This window comes from Sinohyriopsis cumingii, chromosome 6 (genome assembly GCF_028554795.1).
Source record: "Sinohyriopsis cumingii isolate HCF-2022 chromosome 6, ASM2855479v2, whole genome shotgun sequence".
NCBI classification, from domain to species: domain Eukaryota; kingdom Metazoa; phylum Mollusca; class Bivalvia; order Unionida; family Unionidae; genus Sinohyriopsis; species Sinohyriopsis cumingii.
In genome coordinates this window covers 44167394-44184262 of record NC_142966.1, presented here as the reverse complement: position 1 = coordinate 44184262, position 16869 = coordinate 44167394, and the positions used below count along the sequence as shown (strand labels likewise).

Here is a 16869-nt window from a genome sequence, read left to right as displayed (position 1 = left end):
TCTTGTAACAGCATTGGCATCTGACAATGTCTTGCTACTGCCTAAAAGACTTCTCAGTGATAGCTGTTTGGTTGGGGTTGTTGTTTTCTAGTATGCTTTGGTGACTTGATACGTCTGTGTATTTTATATTTTCCACTCTAGCTGATGTTTATATCTGATGCATTGCAATATTAATAAATTGTCTCTTGTGATGGTATGGTACATGGAAATATTAATCAACTGTCTCTTGTGATGGTATGGTACATGGCAATATTAATCAACTGTCGCTGTGATGGTATGGTACATGGCAATATTAATCAATTGTCCCTTTGTGATGGTATGGTACATGGCAATATTAATCAATTGTCTCTATGATGGTACATGGCAATATTAATAAATTGTCTCTGTGATGGTATGGTACATGGCAATATTAATCAACTGTCCCTTTCTGATGGTATGGTACATGGTAATATTAATCAATTGTCCCTTTATGATGGTATGGTACATGGCAATATTAATCAACTGTAGCTTTCTGATGGTATGGTACATGGTAATATTAATCAATTGTCCCTTTATGATGGTATGGTACATGGCAATATTAATCAACTGTAGCTTTCTGATGGTATGGTACATGGTAATATTAATCAATTGTCCCTTTGTGATGGTATGGTACATGGCAATATTAATCAATTGTCTGTGATGGTACAGTACATGGCATTATTAATCAATTGTCTCTTTGTGATGGTATAATGCATGTCATTCTTGGGTGTATCAAGCTCCGAGCTTCTGAAGGGCTTTGTTTTTGCACAAGTTTGACCACTTGGGTTCCACTCTGGTTAGGTTTGGTGACAGTCCAATAGTAGAATCTAAATCAGCATCCTTTCAGTGTAGAGAGAACTCCACTCTGTACCATTATCCATTGCTAGCACATAATTTGTTTTGAAAAACACAGGAACTACTGCAAGTTCCTTCAAGTCTTGATGCCTTTGTCCATCATTTTGCTCCAGCATGCACATTGAAAAAGATGAAATGATGTGAAAGCCGATTTGAGAACACACTGAAGGAACCCATATGCAGCATTATGAATGTAGCTAGTGACCAAGACTTGTTCAGAGTAAATTTGATTATATGGCTCCATCTAAGCAATTCTGCCCAAAGGGATCAAGTACTATCAATTGAACAATGGCATGGAACATCTTGAACTTGAGCTGATAGCATAGTTTATATTGATCTAACACATCCTCAGACAACATGAACTTAACTTACATCATGAGCAATATGCTGAAAATCTTAGTGCAATTTTCTGTATAAAATACTCAAGTAGAGTTTATCTAAAGGTTGCTTAACTATTTCTAAAAATTCATAAAAATTAAAGAAATTTGTGAAAATTGGCATGCTTGCATTTAGTTCCTTTTCGTTCTTCTATTGTCATGTATTGGTATTGTGACTGTCTCATGTATTGGTAGTCTGATTGTCTCATGAAACATTACAGCATGAGAAAATACTGTAAATAATCAAAATCAAATCTCTAATTATTACCTCAGCAGGTTTATTGTGAGTGCTGTGGGAGGAGAGAGGAGTTTTCTTGCTTGTGGAAGGAGCTGGAAGAAGAATAAAATACTCATTATTGTACTGGCTAATGTATAACATGCATCTAATGGCAAATAGCTAAGACAAAACGTTACAATCATATATGCAGACACAATATTTACAGTACGTTTTCAGTTACCATAATTTAAAAAATAAAATTAAAATAAAATGCGTGGTGCCCTTTTATTTGATTTACATGTTGTATTTCCAGTATGCAGAACACAGATAGGCTTATACTTAGCATCTATTAGCCATTTGCATCCTTGACAAGTTGTTGCTGTTGTAGGGTTTAACCCATTTTTCAGCACACGATAGGCTATACATGGCGGCCAGTATTAATGGTGGAGGAAGAACCCGGGAAAACCCCAGAAAGAACCACCGACCTACTAGAAGCTACTGGCAAGCTTTCTCACATACCCACATTGGCTGAATCTGAGACTCGAACCCACGTATACAGAGGTGAGATGGCAGCGATTCATAATGGAGAGCGCTTTAGACCACTCAGGGCCCCTTCCATGACAAGAGAACAAAAATACTTTCAAACAGACCACCTGCATATTGTCAGTGATTTATACTCAACATTTTAGGCCATTTACAAATGCTCCATTTGATCAGATGCAGGGATCCCTTTAGCCAACAGACAGAGGTATTTTGATCAAATATACATCTTTACTTCTTAAGTTCAATAGTTTCTTTCTTATTCATTTAGCTGATCTTAACCCCAATAGAGAAATAATTTTGAAGCACATGGTCCTACAGGGCGAAATTGTTTGAGAGTTGAAATGACAACTGCACTGTACTTTTAAATTGACCGCTCCGGTGGCCTAGTGGATAGAGCGTCTATCTTGGATGCAGTTGGTCATGGGTTCAATCCCCCCAGTCATATCCGAGACTTATAAAAAATCGTTCTAGTGGACACCTCGCTAGGTGCTCAGCATTAAGAGGTTAGTGTTAGGACTGGTTGGCCTGGTTTCAGGATAATGTGACTTGGTGAGACATCATGCTACATGTCTACAGCATGATGCCCCAGTGCTAGACATTACTATAAACTGCTACACTGCAGACATCGTAGTGAAATGACTGCATTTTTTTTAAAGCTACATTAAAAATCCAAATCACACTTTAAATTTTCAGTATTTTAATCTGGCTTGGTATTCAGCCTTTTCTACATTCGTTGAAAGGGTGACTGTCCAGCAAGCCATCTAATTTTGTCTCTCTACAATGAACTGCTATTTAACAACATTTTTTGGCAAAAAATCACCCACTGGCATCTCCATTAACTCTTTTCCCAGCTCCAATAATCTGGTATATTTCATAACTTTAAAAATTATTGTCATGATACCAGTATTTTCTGAACGAAATCAACATCTGAAGAGGAACAAATCTAGGTATCGGCTTATTTTAGGTTTTCAAGTAGCACAGTTTCAACACACATTTGTAAAACTTCCTTGATGCAAGTTCAAACTACAACATAATGCTCATCACAGGACACAAATTTCAATCAAATTTAGTATAACAACCATTTATAACATGCGATTAGCAATGCAAATGGGAAGTTCCAAGTTGAATTTAATCAATGCTGTAGACCAGTCAGTAGATTAAAGACATACTGAATGTTATACTTGCAATTTCTGAGAAGGACGATAAAGGAAAGCTGTTGTTACTTGAATCTTTTCTTATTTTACTTACAGTCCAGGCCACACATCTTATTCTGTGCTGCAATACCACCAGTGTAAAACTAGCACAATATAAGTAGAGTTGTGAAAGTTTTAAAACAAACTGTATCGGGTACCCTTTGATCCTAATGATCAGTTATCCGGCTGCACACAATCAAAGTGAAATTGTATTAAATGTTTACAAACCTAAACTGCTTTGTTGTAAGTTGACGCTAGTACAAACAGCATGCAAAAGTGTATTTTTCAGTGGTCGAATGTTTCAAGTTCAACTAAGCCCAACTGGATCAATTGATCAATAGACAGATAGAAAGATAGAAAAATCAACAATAAAAAAGTAAAATATAATTGTATTATTGAGAGGACTATGTCACAAATAAATTAACAACTTACAATTTGTTCTAATTAGATCCATTAAAATCCACAATGCTTGAAATTTTAAATCCATTTATATGATAAATCCATGAATTCAATTATAGATCATATAACAGTATAAAAATAGTTCAGAATGATCCAATTCACAACATCCCGTAATGCTAATTCCAGTTGTCTTAGAAAATAAGCAATGAAAGTAAAGTCCACACATTTTTAAATTCCTGGTATAATACAAATGCAACTACCTAAATTCAACTGGTACTAAGTCCAAGAATTCATCCTCATTGTCTGATAAAGTTCTAAAATCATCCGCCATCAAGTAAGCTGTCGTGGTCTTTCATCGTAAATATCATCCGACCCCCTTTCTTTGGCCTCACTATCATATGCAGGTGATTATGTAGCGACTGAGCTTGGCCTGTTTAAGTAACACTCTGATCATAAAGTTTCTAAAATCTATTAAAGGCTGCATACAATCACGTGTCAACTGTTTGTAATGATCAAATAACCAACCTCTGCTACTGGCTACTGAGCAAATATCACACACGGCTCTAGCAAAGAGTTATGACATGGGAAACAAGCTAACAGGCTCCAGTCAAACGGAAGACGCAGAACTCTACCTGGCAAGTACATTATATGCACTACTCAATCAAAAGGATCGTCAACTTGAAAACAAATTGAGTGCTGCCTTTACAAGCCAAGGGCTTAAGGGGCCATGTGCAGAAAACTTGGTTATGGTAAACGGGTACGTGGTGGCTCATTTTATTGCCTGGGTTTCATATCATTGGCTGGGTACCCATTCACAGCGCTAACTAGATAAGCAACTGATTACTGTTATGTCTCTAGTTTCAAGCAATGATAGGGTTTTCAACTTCCATTCTTCTCATTTGTAGGACTGATGGTAAGTAGCAAGCAAGATCATTACAAAAAAGCCGGGGTTTCATATCATTGGCTGGGTACCCATTCACAGCTCTAACTAGATAAGCAACTGATTACTGTTACGTCTCTAGTTTCAAGCAATGATAGGGTTTTCGACTTCCATTCTTCTCATTTGTAGGACTGATGGTAAGTAGCAAGCAAGATCATTACAAAAAAGCCGATTCTTGAAATTTACTGCACTACTGTTCACTAAAGAATCAAGCTTCCCTTCAATACCCTGTCGAACCATTTGACAAATAAATAAATGACACCATGGTACATGTCCCTTTGAACTTGCACAGCAACTATACTGTATTAAACCTTTACTTGCCACCACCAAGAATGAAAGTCTGGGGAGATATAATCCCTAAGAATCACCTTTACTATCTTCATCTTTTCCATAATCTTCCTCATCATCACTGTACTTCCTTCTCTTGGATCTCCTCTCCTCTGGATCTGCAAAATAAGCAGGATTGGAATATAAGACAATCAGGTTGCTGTTAGCTTAGTATGTTTTTTTTGTTTTTGTTTTAAGGCACATTAAAACACGTAGGCTACTTAGTGCTGAGACTGTTGAAGGAAAGTGGCTAGCTCAGGGACATAACCAGGGTTGAACACTAACACAGGTCAGCTGGCCCGAGGCCACCCAATTTTCAGAAAGACCACAACTTTCCTAAAGCTGGGTGGTCTGTCAAGCCTATTTTAAATTGTGGATATTAAAAATATATTTATCCATGTTACAGGATTGTATAAATCTTTCTTCTAATTATAAATGTCAAACATATTAAAATTTGAAAGTGAAACGATGTTAAAACAAAGATCATGCATACGTCATTTAATCAAAATTATCAGTCTTTTGGGTGCTCACTATAAATTGTTGTTTGGGTGCTTACTTTGTTACTCATATAAGAGCATCAAGCATTTAGGCATGTGACTTTTTGTTATATGGTTTCACGTGTTTGAAAAATGTGGAGATTTCTTGATAATGTCTCTCCACTGCCTCCAACTCCCCAATCACATCTCCCACCATGAGACATACTCAATTTGGCACATGATGTCCAAGAAACGTAAATGTGTCCTTTCCAGCTTTTATTCACAAGAACCTGAATACTCTTTTTATTCCTCAGTGCTGATTATTAACACTTTTCCCTTTCATCTTAAACATGCATCTCTTTCAGGACGCCATTTTTAAAAATTTTATAATCAACAGTTTGATTGTGCAGACGCTTCGCATTAACAAATAGGTGCAGTTTAAAGCATCTTGGACGATGCTGTAAAGTTAGTCTGGTTCCCTGACTAATTTCAATAATTCTAAGATGAAACCCAGATCCAAACAAAACACGGATGAACCAATTATCCAAATTTTTCGGCAATGATCATTTTCCTGTAGTTTCTGCTGTTATGCTGCAAGTTTGAATTTTACGGGTAATTTTCGTAAGACTTGAGGCAAAATCGTTAAGAGTTGGCAGGTCTATATTCAGGCTAAGACCATTTTCTTTTTTCAACTGCTGAACTGTAAAACTATTTCTGATATTTTTGAGAGATGAGATTTACAAATCAGCCTCTGTGGCAGCCATACTGATGTCAGCATTTTTATTTTGGAGGCACCATTACATGACTTTAGCTGAAAACCCCATACTAATATAACCATCCATTCAGGAGAATTAGGGACAGGATTTTCAATGTTTATTATGGCAGCCATATCTGAAGTCGCATTACCATCAGTTTCATTCAGAACAAAATATATATCATATTTAGTCTTCTCCAATGAGTTTAGAAGGAGCAGCAAAAACAAGCCTGTGCTAACGGATCGATGGACAGCATACAACAGGCCATCCCATAAGCTCCACAGGTCTATAACCAAAGGAGATAAAAATAGCATGTTAGCTCTTAGATTACAAAATTTACTTGAAATGGTGTCAGACTAATCCCAGTCAATCATGTGACAAGCTCCGTTTCTTCACAAATGAAAAGCATTTCATGTAGCAACTAGTTATCACTTTCTTCTCTCATCTTACAGTGAAACAAAATAATTGTCTAGCACTGCTTACATTTATTCACTAGATCAAAAAGGGCTATATTATTGTTCCAATGTTTAATTTATTATATATGTCAATTTGTTTATTTATTTACACAATTTTGTTTTAAAAATCTGATTGAAATTGACTTCACTGTTTCTGAAGAAATCAATAATAACTTTCTCACCTGGTGGCTATGGAATCCAGTTCCGTGGATGCCCTGAAATAGCATATCCTAACAATTCGCACCAAGATTAATCTAAACTAACCAAGGCATAATTTTAATAAATCATATCCTAAAAAACATTCCAAAATTGAGTTTGATCGCAATTGGCTAGAGAAGACAAAAATATTGGTTCCAACCATATGTTATGAATGCCACGCTATCTGCTAAGAAACCACCCAAGACAAAATTGTATTACAACACATCCTAACAGTCACACATGTCTGACCAAAATTGTCACAGAAGCATAGATGACAGATGGATGCATCTAAACTACTTTAGCCTCAATAACAGTTAACCTCAACATACCAGGGCTATCCTCCCTGCTTGTTACCCTCTTGTTCTTGTTGGGAGACATTGCCTTTTCCTAGACTGGCAAATCCAAGGCTAAATCCTCTATGGTATCTACAAAAAGAGAAGAAAACACTGAATTTTTATATATACCAAACATAAATTTATTCTAATTTGAAATGCACAATACAGGCTTTTTATTTTAGTTGTCATAGCCTTTATACTTTTAACAGATTTTCCTATAAGCCAATCTACATATTCCTGCTGCAATGTAAAAGATATGTCCCTCTGCAATAGGTCAAATGGAATAAAATGCTTTACAAAGAAAAGTAATTTTACGCAAATTGATACTAAAAAAGCACAACTGTACAAGATCTGAAAACATTTTTTAATTGTGAAATGGGAAAAAGCTCTTGCATATTTCATATATTTCAAATTTTTCTCAATTTGTCTCAATAAATTTAGAGCAACACATTTTCTCAACGATATAACCTCAGATCTTTGAAGCCATCTGCTATCAGAAAAGACTACATAACATCAACATGTAAGTCATATTCAATGCTGATTTTTCTATGGCTGCTGGGTTTAGAGTCACTCCACCACCCTACACCCATAATGTTTAAATCCCTAAAAGAACCTATGCTAAGCAAAAGTGTCAATTATCCCAAATAATACTTTAAGTGGGCTTTTTATGGTGGGCCATTTTCAGAACATGATAGGCTACACATGGTAACCAGTATATATGGCTAAGGAAGAGCCTGCAAAAACCCCTGAAAGAACCATTGACCCATGGGAAGCTACAGGCAAACTTTCTCACAAACAGTGGCCATGCCAGAGATTTGAATGTGCAAGGATAGGATGAAATGTCATTGATCTGTACGGGTAAGGGCCTGAGGTCACCTGGCTAAGAGGAATGTGGACCACTGAATGTACAGACTTTCCACAAAACCACTACGAAAAATTTGGGAAAGAGCCAGGAGAAAATGGGCATCCATAGTGTAGGTCAAAAGTGAACTCTTAAGCCTATATAAAACTTGGATTATTTCCACTGCTACAATTGGAACAAAAAATGCAACCAAGTAGTTGTATGGCTGACTATATGCAATGAATACAGCCAATTCATTTGTAATGATGGGGTACCAACTCTTGTAGTCTTTTTTAAAATACATGTTTGCATGGTTTATACATATGTTATTCCTCCTTGCACTTTAAAATGTGTAGTTTAACCCAACTGGCATAATGAATCTGTGAGACAAGTTCTCAGATTGAAGAAAACCATCTGTTTTCTTGGAAATATATCAAATACAGCTGCTATAAACAGAAAATAATGAAAGTACATGTACAATGATTGACAAACATACTCTTATGCTATTCCTACACAACAGTATACTGCTCTGCATGTGTTTTGGGATTATTAAAGTAGCTTTAACAATTCGAGTCATATTGCTATGATGTCTGCAGTGTGCAAGTTTACAGTGATGCCTATCAATGGGGCACCATGCCGCACACATGTCCCACCAGTCACATTATCCTAATACCAGGCCGACCACTCTTAACACTAACCTCTTAATGCTGAGCGCCTAGCAAGGCAGCTGTTAGTACCATTTTTGTAAGTCTTTGGTATGACTCTGCCTGGGTTCGAACCTGTGACCACTCATATCCAAGGTCCCCTACTAGAAGCATATTGGGCATACCTGAAGTGGCTAATTTCCAGACGAGTGGAACCAGTAGCTGCCATTTTAATTTTCTAATTTCTTTACACCACTAACATACAACATTGTTTATCCATTCAAGTGAGAGTGAATTATGTCAGGCCAAAGAAACCTCTTACTCCATGCATTAAGCTAAGCATCACACATAGTGTTCCATGTGAAATATCAATTCTAGCACTGTGGAATTTCGTTACAATCTTCGCCAATTTTCCCCAAAATACTTATCCAAATTTGCAAACAGCATTTTATCTAACTCTCAAAATGTCTTGATTTTGAGGTCACATGCACTGCCTATTCGGCTACACTTGAAAACGAACACAATAATGAAAGGTAAAGTTGTTCATTTGATGTACTCTTACACAAAAGTACATCACTGGGTCTTTCTGCCTTTGAATTAAGTCATTGTAAATATCAGTACATTTTCCCACCACTCTGAAGCTAGTCAAGTCTCTGTACTTGCCACCAAGCTATTGGGTCGTGTTCTCCAGATGTACTCTTACAATGACATGTACATCTGGGGGTCTTTCAGCCACTGAATTTTCTCATTGTAAACATCATCACAGCTAAAATGATGTTTTGATCAACACATTTTCCCACTCAGCAGATGGTTGAAGCAGGATTAGCATGTCCCTGAATTTGCCATCTACGTACAGGACTTCTGTACGAGTGATTTTCTGCATCCCAGGTTAAAAAAAATGCGTCCAAATACCCGTGATTAAGCGTTTCCAAGACCTCTGTCAGTATTGTTATCGAACTGGTGAAGCCTTCATCATCCAAAGACGAGGTAACGGTTACTCATAAAATAAAACGTGATCTGTGCAGCAATGGTTGAAAACACAGCTGGCAACGTTTTCAAAAAGAAGTCGAGTGAAGAATGTGACAGTTAAGATGCCTTTCTATTCTGCCATATATGTACAGAGGCTGAAAAAACCACCATGACAAAATGTGCAAAAAAACAATAACTTTCAGAACAGTACACTGGCAAGGCATTCTGGGTTGCCAGACCACAAACTGCTGACTCACTGGTCCACAACACCAGGCAGATTTGAATGTATTTGAATGCAGTTTTACAAAAACACGCTTCCAAACAAGACAGCAGTGAACATGCTACTTGTGTACACTGGCTGAGTGTAGAAGACATCCCTGGTTTTAAAATACAAATCTCTTCTTAATTTAATACACGACTTAGCGGCTGAAGAAATTGATGCCATTGGCATTCTTAAGTATTCTACCGATCAGTATGACTCAGCTACTACCTGTTCAGAGTTACTGGAGAGCCTGTCAATAGTTGAGGATAGTCTTATATGTGACATGCAAAATTCATCATTTGTGACAGCAATAGCAGATGAAAGCACTGACATACCCAACAATAAACGCATTGTCATATATGCTCAGATTATGTCTGATGACATGAAACCTTCAAGATTTTTAACAAATATATAATGTTCAGATGCTTCTGGCAATGGAACTGCCTTATAGGCTTGTCACATTATGTAGCTACTATTTTCGTTGTGTATTTAAACAATGTAGGTGTAATTATATTTTAAAAACTACGGAAAACTGATCATCGGCTTGAATAAGACTCATAGCTTTGGATTTTGAGAGTTTTTTGCCTTGATGAGTCATGTGACTTACATGAAGACATTTGTAGATAAAACGCTGGTCCTCTACCCACTTAGGCAACCATTGCAGTCTGTCTACTGTTGTAGAATATTCTCAAATTTATATTATATGCAGGACAGAAGAGTTAATAATACAAATGACAACTTTTTATTGCCTTTTCTTTGTACAAAAAAAAGTTTTAATGGACCAAAAACACTTAAGACATGTACAAGCGAGTGCAAGACATAATTTGGTCAAAAAAGTGTATTGATTACACTGTGCACAATGGTTGGGATGCATCTAAATACCAGTTATTATTAATATGGAATATATATAATTTGACAACCTTGTCCAAATTAAACTCTTAGAAGTCTGATTACTTTCATGCTTTATATTTGCATCACTGAAATTATATGTTCGAACAAAAAAGACAAGTTTCAGGGAGAAGGGTGCATTCTTTGATAAATTCACATATATTTAACCTGAAAGCTCATGTCCCTTAAGTCCCACATTAACTAAAGCTGTACCGATATCACTTTTTGCCGATTATGCTGATAGCCGATTATAAAATTGCTGATACCGATTATGAAACCGACCATTTCATTATTATTTGTTTTATAACAATGACTGGCTCAGAAACTTACCTATTAGTGTGATGCAAGCAGGTATTTTCCATGTGAGTTATAACAAGGTTGTTTATGCGACAAGTGAATTTTAACTCCCATAGAAAAACAAACAGAAACCGGTTAAGAAGTACATTGCTATTTACAGAAAACAAAGATCACACAAACACATAAAACTTGAAACACTTTAAAACTAACACCAATAAAACTTATGGTTTGCCAATTCAAGATATAAATGAATGAAAATGTGTTAAGCTAGTCTTTAACTTACATTCAATGATGCAGGTCGCCATTACTAGATTTCAATAAATGACTAAAAAATGTTAATGATAGCCCAATAATAATTACAATTAATAATATGCATGCTTTAAGACTAAAGTTAGACGTCAGCGTACGCTGGGTGCAGTTAATACAGAAAGGCTAATTGAGGTAGGCTCTATTTAAGCAACAGTAACATTTTTCCCTTCTCACCAAGTAACGATCCATGATGATCTGAAAAAATCTGGCATGCGGCACTAAACAGCTGTTCGCTCGGAATGCTTGAAGCTGGTGCAGACAAAGAGCATCTAGCTAATTTGGCCAGGTAGGGGAAATGAAACCTGTGAGTGTTCCACCAGCCATATATGTCTTCAACTCGTGACAACAGAGGGCTGGCTAGATACAATTTGAGCATCGCATCAATGGCATCATCCACGTGGGTTATGTCATTGACGGTATGGACACGTTCATCACAGGCCACAGAAAACAAATCTCGGAGATGTGACATTGATGGTCCAGTTGCGTTTGTTTCAGTTTTTCTTTTTTTGGTTGGGGGCTCCTCCTGCTTGTCAGCTGATGCAACTGTGATGCATTCTGCTCTAAGCCATTTTTTGGATCTGGTCACAAGTAATTCTTCATTGAATAGGCAATGTTTGAAGCGTGGACACAAGATGGTGGCTAAGACAAGCTTCTTGTTGCTGGCAACATCAGAAAAGCGTGTGTTCAGTGACGTCAACTTATCATGGTGCATTGTCTGGATACCTCGACTCGCTTCATGCAACATTCGGAGCATTTTCAGCATAGGAAGAATAATGGATACTGATGTTTGGCTTAACATGTCCACAATATTGTTAATTAAGACCCACTGTTGGGCTGTTAGGCTAGGCAGGTCATAGAGAGTAGCGTAAGCACCCATGACTTGTTTTTGTTCATATAACAAAACCAACACATTGTATGTAGAATTCCAATATGTCTGGACATCCTAGATGAGTTTCTTATGGGCAACGCCAAATTTTTCCTGCTGCTCTTTGAGCTGCTGTTGTACCAGGATGGAGTGCTGAAACTGATTATGAATCGCGAGAGCGCCAAAACATCTTTGACAGCTCGCCGAGACAGATTGCCATCACTGAGAACAAGCAGCAGCATGTGTGCAAAACAGCTGATGCTGTTGATTTCAGCCTGACACATTGCTTTAACCATGTTTGTACCTCCGTCATGCAGAAGAACATGGATCTGAGTTTTGGGAATGTTGTATTCCTCGCATAATTTGTCCAGTTTGCTTGCCAAATATTCTCCAGTGTGTGATTCATCGAGAGGCACTGCTGCTAAAATCACATGTTTCCGCTACAAGTCTTCTGTCAGCCAGTGTGCCGTAACACTCAACAAGGCTACACCAATGGACGAGTCTAACCACGCATCAAAGATCAAACTAAGGTCCGATTGTGCAGAAACTAAATCGTGCACCTTGCTTTGTATCGCCTTATGCATGTCAGGTATCAAAGATGTGGAAAAGTACTTGCGACTTGGAATTTTACAGCACGGATCTGCCTTGGCCATCAGATGTCAAAATCCAATATCTTCAACAACGGAAAATGGTTGCACATCTACTGCCATGAACTCCACAACAGCTTTAAGCCAACTAATAGCTCTTGGGTCGTCAAATACAAATGGCTGCTTCTGGTCCAGCATGGCGTCAAAGCTGAGTTGCTGCAGCTGCTGCGGTTATCTGCCAGAAACGGGCTATGTTCGACAATGTGCTGGCAGCACAAGTGCAGGACAAGATTTGATGTCGTATAGTTTTTAGAATCAATTCCACCTCCGAAAATGCATGTTTTGCAAAGTGTGCAATTTGCTAAGGACTCATTGACTGCATTTACTCTTAAGTAATTCCAGACTAAACCTGAGTGTTCGAGTTCAACATTATGCATAGGCTTGGTAGTATATTTAATAGTCAACAATCGCCAGTCAATATTAATAATCCAATCGATTTGCGCTCTTGAAACGATGCTTTAAATCAAGTAAATTACTACTAAGTTGTCCACGTGACTGGATGGATGCACGCACCATGCTGCGAGTCGCGTGCTGAGGCAGCTGGGGTAACATCGCTTGTGCTGGCAATATCAATGCTGCATAATATCTGTATGTCAGCGTTCAGCTGCTTCAGCATGCAACCGCTATTTGTTGATTAGCAGCATTGCAGGACTGGCTAAAGAACAGATTAACTATAGTGTCATAGGTTCGTAGTAGTTCAAAATTTCGCTAGCTATGTAATCTGCCTAGCTATCTGCTAATATATATGCTGGAAGTTCAACAGCCACACGAGGCCTCATTGGCTGCTGTGATTGGGATGAGTGCAAAAATGGTATTGATAATTTGTTGTGTGCAGACAATCAGTGGCAGTTTACAGCGTGTTAAAAAGTATTTACTTTTAAGAATATATCGTCTTTCAATTAATCCCAAAATCAAATGTCTATTCCTTAATTTCCACTATTTAATTATGATTTAAAATTAAAGCCATGTCAAGACGAATGTTATGACTGAATTTATATTTTTGAAATTTGTTTACATCGGCATCAACTATTTCTGCCTATACCAATTATTCTACTAATCGGCCCGATTAAGAGCATGGCCGATTAATCGGTTCAGCTTTAATATTAACCCTTTACCTCATAGAGTGTATGCCTTTTTAGCACTCCGATACACATGTAGCAAAGTTACCCAGTGCAGTGCGCTATAAATACAACATCTGTTACCTATTCGACTCCATACACATAGGCCTGCCTGTTAAATGTTAAGCAGTGTTGGGTATGTTATGTTTAACAACAATTTTAATCATTTTACATTTTTGCTACACATCTATTATGTATGGAAAAATTTAAGAGTAAAGTCCAATCATTATAACTGTGTAATTATTTTTCACAGAAGCATTTTTTTTGTTTTAAAATCTTGAGAGAACTTGTTCACCATCAAGTCAGTGAAACATGACCAACCATAGCTGCCATTTCTCATACTCAAAATTTACAAGTTCTTTGTCTGCATCTACATCATTAAGTCATCTGAATTTTATAATTTATAAAAACTAATTGCTACCTACATCAATATCAGAGCCTTTACCTATGTTATTGAAGCTTTCATAGTTGTGATTCTAATCGTGAAAAGTATTGAACGAAATCCGCAACCTCCATTTTGGAGAGTGGAGAATATGACCCAGTTATTTTAAATAGCAGATTTTGACCAGAGCATAAACAGTGTCCACGTGATTTAAGGTAATGGTCATTCACAGCAATGAATGAGGTATCTAATGGGGGGGATTTCCCCAAAGGTGGCGCTACGAAAACCCGCTAAAAATGGCTGACGTTTACAGCAGGCGTCAAAAGGCGCTTCCATGCGAATAGAGTAGAGGAGTTCAAAGATGCTTGCATGAGGTAAAGGGTTAAAACAAGATAGTGCATCAGCTGTGAGGATAAGAAATTAAAAATGACAGATGAAAATCAAATAGAATTGACTGCACTAAATACTACATGTTTCTTGAGATGATGCAAAAATATTTATGAAAAACCTGTAATTACTCATTTCAACTGATTCTATATAATTTGTTTCAACTCTGTTATATAAGTAAATTATTCATATTTGATCATTTCTGGCAATAATGTTAAAGGATGTAAATTTTTGTATTATTGATTGCAGTTGACTATGCATTTCCATGGGCAAGGTTGCATCACATTGGTGGCAGTAAATAGCTGCAAAAAATAGTTGCCACTCAAATTATCTCCCTTTGCTATTTACCTCTGAATGTATAATCCATCAACAACAAAAAAAGCTTTTATTTTATTTATTTTCAGCATTAAATTTCTAGATTAATAAATACAAAAAGACTACTGTTCATAATTGTTTCTAAAACAATAAGTATTAAAATATATATGGATTAGTTCATGCCAAAGGAAACAATATTTTGACTTTGGACATGGAATCGCACTTAATTTTGGTAATGTTGGATATAACATGATTTTTTCTTCGTCTGAATTACATTTGAGTTACCATCCTTTAAATCATGTGGAAAAGTCCTTCTCACTTGGAATTTTATAGCGTGGTTCTGCCTTTACCATCCAATGTCTTCAACAGCAATAGAAATTTCAAAGGCCTGAACCTTTACACACAAATAAATCTGTTAAGAAAACAATTGTATGTATGATGACAATGTTTGTTTCAAAGTGCTTTAATTCTTTCACATTTTCACAGATGATTTAACTTTCTTTCCATTATTTCCCATGACCATGACCAGTAAGGGTGACAATGAAAACAACTGCGTGCCGTCACTGGAATGTTTCCCTAACTGTGCCCCAGAACGTAAAGCCCGCCTCATTCAAAACATCAAACGTCATTCAAAGCGATCTACACCACAGCCGTATCTTTGGCAAAATGTCAAAGTTATTTTTAAATAAATAAAAAAAGATCTGGCTCCTTCATGATTAAAAAAGTACAAGTTGTCTGTCCTAAAATGTTATTCAATTGCCAAGGCTGACCAGTCAATATAGACATCCGAACTTCAAGTGACCACATGATACCGTGACCATTATGGGATAACTCTTGATTGACTGTTGTAAACAAAACCGATAATATAGTATAGGACCCGGAACAGAAATACAAAATACAAACAAATATGTACATGTTTTAGATCACAATATATAGCGTGATACCTGAATTTATGGATAATTTATGCTGAAGAACATACTGATCAACGGTTCAGTGATTTCGATAGAAACCCTGCGATCTGCCATGACATCCTTCGCTATTTACATATTCGTTCTAGTTGCAACTTTCAGATAGGTAACTGATTAACATCCTCTATATGTTATTGAAAATTAGAAATACTTATCTTTGTAACCAACTCCATTACTTACCATATAAATCATAATAAGCTGACTAAATTTCAATTTTGTCCAGTGTACCAGTTTGGCGCCAGAGATCAGTAATGGCGAATTCTACACGAAGTAGGTCAAACGAGAGTATTCGAGAACTGATTTTTGAACTGGTTCCCAATGATTATTAGTATTTCATCTCATTTTTGCTTGTAAAAACAACTGTTAACCAATTGACGTGAACAGACTGGTAAACGTTTCCTATAGAAACAGAAAGAGATAGGGAACTAAGTCATACTAATACAGAGTTATTTCACAACGCCTACACATGCTTTTGAGTTTCGTATTTGACCCTTGCGACATATTGGCCCATCTTCTTGAACTCAGAGAGGGGTTTTAGAAGTTATCTCCCTTTAAATGTAAGAAGCAGTGCGCGAATGAAATTTATCGTTGGTTTAATACGATTATTCTAATCCTGAACTAAAGTCACATTCACTTGATTCACAGGGGTTTGTTACAAAGAAAATTTGGAGTATCCGTCCTTGAATCAAGGGATGGGGGTTCTAACCTGTAATAATATTTGTTACAGGTTAGAACCCCCGTCCCTTGATTCAAGGACGGATACTCCGAATTTTATTTGTAACATTTGTTACAGGTTAGAACCCCCATCCTTTGATTCAAGGACGGATACTCCAAATTTTCTTTGTAACAAACCCCTGGGCTTGATTATAGAGTAAACTAACTACACCCT

The 16869-nt window shown here is 36.9% G+C and overlaps 1 protein-coding gene across 1 annotated transcript in view; it reads right to left on the bottom strand.

The window, feature by feature from the left end:
* Positions 1–16257, bottom strand: part of LOC149796828 (uncharacterized) — a 275249-nt gene extending 258992 nt beyond the window's left edge. Inside the window, exons 1-4 of the mRNA XM_089960653.1 lie at positions 16161–16257; positions 7083–7178; positions 4911–4988; positions 1519–1580 (exon numbers count right to left, since the gene is read on the bottom strand). Coding sequence (XP_089816779.1) covers positions 1519–1580; positions 4911–4988; positions 7083–7131 — 189 coding nt within the window. The 5' untranslated portion in view covers positions 7132–7178; positions 16161–16257. The remainder of the gene's footprint in view (positions 1–1518; positions 1581–4910; positions 4989–7082; positions 7179–16160) is intronic.
* Between the last annotated feature and the right edge of the window lie 612 nt (positions 16258–16869).